At 43.2% G+C, this 6,725-nt stretch overlaps 1 protein-coding gene across 2 annotated transcripts in view; it reads right to left on the bottom strand.

Moving 5' to 3' along the window:
• Positions 1-1,269: 1,269 nt before the first annotated feature.
• GAB3 (GRB2 associated binding protein 3) overlaps positions 1,270-6,725 on the bottom strand; it is a 64,334-nt gene continuing 58,878 nt past the window's right edge. For both annotated transcript variants that reach the window (XM_030967879.1, XM_030967880.1), the window contains exons 9-10: positions 5,495-5,608; positions 1,270-4,501 (exon numbers count right to left, since the gene is read on the bottom strand). In XM_030967879.1, the coding sequence (XP_030823739.1) occupies positions 4,385-4,501; positions 5,495-5,608 (231 nt within the window). In that variant the 3' untranslated portion in view covers positions 1,270-4,384. The remainder of the gene's footprint in view (positions 4,502-5,494; positions 5,609-6,725) is intronic.

The raw sequence follows: 6,725 nt of genomic DNA, 5'->3' as shown, positions 1-6,725 counted from the left end.
TTTATATGAACAAGTCACTGCCTAATAGGAGAATTTAAAAATGGAAAAAGCATGAAATTAAAGATGTGGGAGCTTATCCCATCAGCACCTTCACTTACCAAAATAATTAAAGACCACAGCTACCTTTTATATTAATTTATTAGAAAAAAGATACAGTTCAATGTGCAAATATATACACCAAACATTACAATGAAACATGAGGAAGGTGAGCCCCTTCCCTCTAGCAATGACTTGTCCCTTCGTAACAGAGATGACTGTTTAATGCTTCCCCACAGATTTACAAATACAAAAAAATGTATAATGCTTCATTTGCACAAGAAAAAGTTTATTGTTATTTGAAAACAAAAAATATCCTGGCTTTGACATGGCAAATGTCTGCTATTTTGGTGGCTTTCATTTTTTTTAAACCTGAGCAAGTTTTGCAGAACAGGGGGACAAAGGGAAGGCATTGCCCTGTACTTCGTTCTCATCACAGCATCTGATGGTCTTTGAATTACTGAACTTCTGAATTACTGCAAGTGAATGCAACTCCAAAATCTACATCTAGGATGTAGTTAGTGACAATGAAGAAAGCAGGTGCTACCACTGGCAAAGTGAGCTGGCTGAAAACACCTTGCTCCAGTTACATGGCTGCTGGCATTTCTCAGGTTGTTTATTTCTGCCAGTAAGGAAATTAATGCTGCCTCCTGTCATAAAGGAATTAGAAATATGAAATGCAGTTTAGTCCAAAAAGCAAATGAGTTGTGGACCTGCTATGCCTTGGTCAGATATGCAGTCATTGAAGGAGAGAGTAAGGCCATATTAAACACATCAGTGGGGGGAACCCAACAATAACCACAGGACTCAAACCATTGAGCTTGGTTGTTTTCCACGTCATCCTGCAACCAAGCTTCCTCCAGCAGCTCCACAAGGTGACATTTCCAATTAAACCAGAACAGTTCTGCTCATTTAGTGCTCCCCCTATTTTTAATGAGAGGCCCCAGCAGTGTGGAGAAGGCACTACAATACCTGGGCTGGGCAGTACCAATTCCCTCAGCAGAGTTTGCTAAGGACCACTGGCCACTCTGTGCTCATTCAGGTGCAGAGCATCTCTCTGCATCAGCTCTCACCACACTTTTGGAAAAAGTACATGCAAGTAACAGACCCATGTCCAAAAGAGAACACCATCAGGAGTGTGCCTGGCTGGCCCCAGAGCCAGTACTAACCAAGGGCTCTGGTCTGGGCTATATTTTCAGACACGACACTGTCAAAAGCTGACTCAGTTTTCAGGTTTTCTCTCCTTCTTAGCCAAGGGATTAGGATTTAAGAACAGACTTAACTGAAGAGTAACTCCTTTTTGCTCTGTAACACTCCCCCACTGCCAGCAGTTTGCTCTATGGGTACTGGCCCACAGGTTTGTCAGTCCTGTCCACTGCAGCTCCCCTCACACCCAAATCCTTAGTGATGAGGTGGCCACAGCAGATTTGGCTTTGCCATCCTCCCACCATCCTGCTCCTCTTTACCCTCTTTGAAGTATTAGAATTTGACCAAAAAAAAAGGAAAAAAAAAAGCCTTTGAGAAAGACTGTTCTGCTTTTAAATTTTTTTCCCCAGTATTTTTTAATTGCTCCTGTTTCATGTGTTGTACCTGCACAAGAATGTATCTCATGGGCCCTGCAGCAGCTGGTAAAAAAGGACATTACAAGAAAAATCAGAATAGACCCTCAAACTTAGCTCTAAGTTAAAAGCAAAAGTTAGAAACCAGTGATCAGCATTTGATCAAGATAAGACTGTTGTGAGGGCACGCAGGGGACACGGGAAGTTGAAAGGGGCCATTCTCCTCTAAGGACAGTCCCTGCCAAACTATATGCTTATGTCCTTTTAGGGGAGTAGAAATCCAGATACAGCTCTTTCTTCTCTGAACTTTTGAATGATCTGTTAGCCAGGTTTGTTGAAGTTTAAATATTTTTACAATAAACTAGAATAACAAGTGAGTCAGTTGTCTCCAATAACTTGGTGTTTTTCCACTTCAGAAGATTTTCTGACAGCATGAAAGGAAACACTCCAGTCAAACACGAGCTGATCTGTGATTCTGATCCGCATCAGAGGCTGCTCTGCCATCACTCCACAACCTGGGATCTGCAGTAGCAGAACATAACTTCACTCACCCTTTGTGGAGATTGTCTGTCTGTAATTTAAAATGCCTTTTACCTGGTCCTTTAACCCTTTCAGTGCATCAGCACATACCAAGAGCTTTCAGTGACATGTTATTTGCACACTTTGAAAGAAAGGCAATTCTTTTGAGCAGAAAGGCAAAGGTCTCAGTACCTGTGACCCTTCCCTGCTTCCCTCTCTCTGACACCTCTGTGCAGGTGCAGATCTCCACTGCCTTTCCCCTGTCACAATATCACTCCCAGGGCATGGGTGCTCCCAGCTCTGCTAAGTCAGAGGACAAAAGAGCTGGGTTTTAACAAACTAAATTTCACACCAGACAGACAAGATGTATGTGGAAAAGTTGGAATTATTTTCAAAATTTTTATGAACACCAACTTTCATTTGAGAGCTTTGGTGAGAGGGGGAGGAGCAGGGCAGGAGGGAACAGCAGGTCAGCTACCTGCAGGACTAAGCCCAATTTCCAAGCAGCTCTAGTCCAGGACACTTCACACTGCAGGCCTGGGTGCCCCGTTTGCCCCAGTCAGTGAAGGCGCTGGTGAACCTTGTTCTTGCAGGGTAACCCAGTGAGATCCTGGTCACCACAGATCCCCAGGGGCTGGGCTAAACAAGCAGTGAGACCTGCAAGCCCTTCAGCTCTCATGAGGTAGGAGGAAAGCTGTGTTTCTGTTAGCTTGCTGCCTCTGCCACGGGATGAGCGATGGCCTCCCAGAGTGCCCGAATGATTGGAGCACACAGGGGGTAAGGAACAAGCTGAGGAGGAGCCTTGACATGCCAGTGGTTTCTGCAATGGCATTTCTATGACCTCTGTTTGCAGATTAGAATTTTTAGGATGTCAGGTTACAGCAATGCAACGTGGTAACAAGAGGCACATGAAGGGAGGCCAGGGAATTGGCACTGTCAGAGAAGAAATCTTTTGTAAGGGTCCTGTCTGTCTGTCCCTGATGACAGGATCAGACCTCTTATGGCTACTGGGACTCACCTACAGGAGCAAAGCCTGTGAGACCAAATCCAGTGTGGGTCACTCAGCACCACTGCCCACTTCCATGAGTCAAGTGGCTGTGTGCCACTGTAAAATAAAGACCACAGCCAAGTGTTTAAAGTTAAATATCTTATAAACTATACGCACATGTCATCCTGAGATAGTGCCTGTAACAAGTCCCAAGGTAGATAAGCTTCCTGAGCCCAGAGGTCCTCATGCTGTGTGAGCACATTGTTGTCCTGTTTTGGCAGGCTCCTGGCCTCCCAGAGCACGCTGCACTTCCTAATGCTCTTTTTTATTTTGGGGTGGGTCTAGTGAAACAATCAGATTGACGACTGCTACCAGCATTCCAATGGCATTCCTTCTGCTGTTCAGATGAAAGCAGTCTTGATCCTTTGCCAGTTCTCTCAAGGCTTGCAGAAACAGGCTCACAGCTTCCCTTTCTATTTTTTGGCCAGCCAAGAGCTTTGTGGCTGCAGCCTCCTACAAGAAGAGCAGCTGTGCTGTGCTGAAGACACTTTCCAAGACAGGGGAGGAAACATCAGTAGGAATCAGACAGAAAAGTGACAGGTATGAGCCACAGTGGAGGGAAGAAGCTGAGTACAATGACCACCATCCAGAGGGTCAAAGACCACACATTCCAGTCACATGGGCACATAGTTCTGTTTTGAGTTCTGACAGCTTCAGCTCACAGCCAGACATTTTAAACCTAGGGGAAAAATATTTTTCAAAATTCTCTTTGCTTAAGCACTATATATTCAAAAAGTTCTTATTATTGTTTCAGTATTTTAGCCCTTAGTTGATTAGTCACCAAAACCTGTCAGATGCCTGTTGCCATGAAAGCACTCCGAGCACCTGCAGCATTTGTAGGAATACCAAAAAGTAGCTTTAGCAACTAGGAATTATGCAACAGAAGGAGAAGGCAGGACGAACTAGATTAATACAACTTGTAGTGGATTTGTTAACGTTAAGTGTATGACTCGTTGCAGAATCATGCCAGAAAATGGTACCATGGAGCACACTGGTAGGGGCAGTAAAAGGCTAATGCATTACTTGAGTCATCAGTGAACCACTCACTCACTCAACATCCTTCTTCCAGCTGAAATCAAAGGTTTCCAGTAAAAATGCCTCTACAGACTGTAAGCATGTTACAACTCTCTGTGCCTTTGAGCTCTCCTGTGATAGCTGCTTCATTAACATTGTGGTTCCAGTGCAAAAAAAAAAAACCCTCCAGATCCCAAATCTTCTTCCTTTATACTTTTGATTGTCGTTCATCTGTCCATTCCTGCTTAGTGTTCTGTAAAGCTTGAGTCTTCTGTTCATCTACCTGGACATAGTCCACTCTCTGTTCCTCAGACAGAAAAGGTTTCTATGGGACAGAGAGGAAAAAACCAATGTTTTAATTTTCAGGTTGAAAAGGGGTGCTAGTAAAACTTAGCTTGATTTTCTGTTTTCCCTTTCCCTCGTTCCTTGATTGCTTCCCTTCACCTAGAAGCTCACAGTGACATCAGCTGACAAAAGCATTGCTTTACAGCCTGCTTTTGCTACAATTATCCATCTGTCACCCTGTCACTCAGCCCAGCACAGCAAGCAAGGGAAACATGCTGTACTGGCTATTTCCATGCAGATAATCGTTCTCTCCTCATCTGAGTGATACTGCTGCAGGGATAACATAACTGATTTTAGATACAGGGAGAGTTTAAATAAGAAAGCTTAAGAGTCTTGAGTCTTTTGCATCTGGGAGTATTGGCTGATTGGGAAAATGATACACAGGACATAAAATGATCCAAGCTGACAACAATTCATTGCTTTGCAGTCATACCCACCCACCACCTGGGAAGGTTAGAAGTTCTTTGGAACAAGGAATACATTTTCTCAGCATTGCAAAAGAAATTGAAATTGTTTTGGTGATGCAAGAATAAAGATGCACATTTTGCCAGACTATAAGAGATGGTACAGTTTTACCCCATGAATTTATCATGGGCTGCAAACTTATTACTGCAAAGAGATTTCTGGGAAAACTAGCAGGAAAGGCTTTGTGGAGACTTGATGAAAATGAAGGAGCATGCAGACATCCTGCAGGCATCAACCTGCTGGCCCACAAGCCCTCATGGCTGCACTTCCCAGAGCAGTCTCATACCCTGGACTGAGCTCATGTTAGAGCATCCCTATGAGCCACACTCAGCACCCTCACCATGCTTTTATCATATTAATCTTGGGCCTGACACAAATACAGCCAGCTGGAAACAGGCCTGGCTTCATCATGGCACTCAGGGCACCTAGCAGAATGCAACCCTGGGTCTGGATTTCCTCCCAGCAGACAAAAAGGAGGAGGCTGTGGGGTTTTTCAGATGACTCCTACCTTCTGCACAGGGGATGGGGAAGCAGAGTTAAAATCCAGTGCTAAGTAATCAAGGTTAGATTTCCTTGTCCATGGAAAAGCACCACTGTATGGAGAGGTGGCCTGTCTGTGTTCCTGTCAGGAAAGAAGTAAAACATTTAGTGCTCTAAAAACATGATCCTAGAAGGAAACAGGATCACAACTGTGAGATTCACCTGGCAGAATGTGAATGAGAACAGTCATGCCCACATAATTGTCTAAGCCAAGGGTGCATTTGGTTACTAACCACAGCATAACACTGATAATTGTGGGATAAAGAAATTGTGAGAACATTTTTCTTCTGATAATTCTGGCAAAAAATCAAAATGAGCTGATTTACACTCAATTTTATCAAGAAGGAGTTGTGCCCAGCTTCTCAATCCAAGCCCTCAGAACGCTCAGATTTGCAGGGGTGCCCACTTAAATATCATCATTCAATGAATTTGAAGAAATGGTGAAAATTCAGTTAAAATCCAGAAACTGAAAATTATTCTCATAAAATCACAAATAACGACAAACATATGTCAGGTTTTCCTAGACCATAAAAACCAAATAGGGAATGGTTACAACTGGAACTGCCCTCTTGAGCAGATTTCAGTCTGGTAGAGACGTGGGTTAAAATTTGAAACTATGGTTCCTGGAGACTGTGGTCAGTTTTGCAATATATTTTTATAGCTATTGGTATTGGGCTTTGACTGTGGAGCAGATCTGTAGACATTGGCTCAGATGAATGCATTTGAGATCCATTTCCACCTAAAATTCAAAGTAAAACAAGATTCTGATCTTTTGCAAGATATGGCTAAAGAGTAAATGAAAAAAAGGAAGCCACAAAGCCAGATGTTCTTCTTTCATGGGATGGGAAGTGGGGTTAGTGCCACCAGCCAAAGCAGAAGCAATGAGACTTTAATGGGAGTTCTGTTTCTGCACAATATTTGGTGTGTTTCTTTAGGAAGTGCACTAACGGCTTTCTGTTATTTCCTAGGAGATTTTGCAAGGCACACTTTCAAAAGGTGAAAAGATTTAATTTTCTTTTGTCTTAATGAGTTCTCATGTAAATATGGCTGATCCCTGTGATCTCTTGGAACTGTTCAGCAACATTCGTGGGCGAACAGCTGAGTTCTGCAGAGCAGGAAAAGGGCTTCCCTTATCTCTCTGTAAATTGGTCCCAGTGTCTTTGGTTTAAAACCATTTCATCATTTGAAAAAAAAAAGAA

This window comes from Camarhynchus parvulus, chromosome 4A, assembly GCF_901933205.1.
Source record: "Camarhynchus parvulus chromosome 4A, STF_HiC, whole genome shotgun sequence".
NCBI lineage: Eukaryota > Metazoa > Chordata > Aves > Passeriformes > Thraupidae > Camarhynchus > Camarhynchus parvulus.
This window is presented reverse-complemented; position numbering and strand designations above follow the sequence as displayed.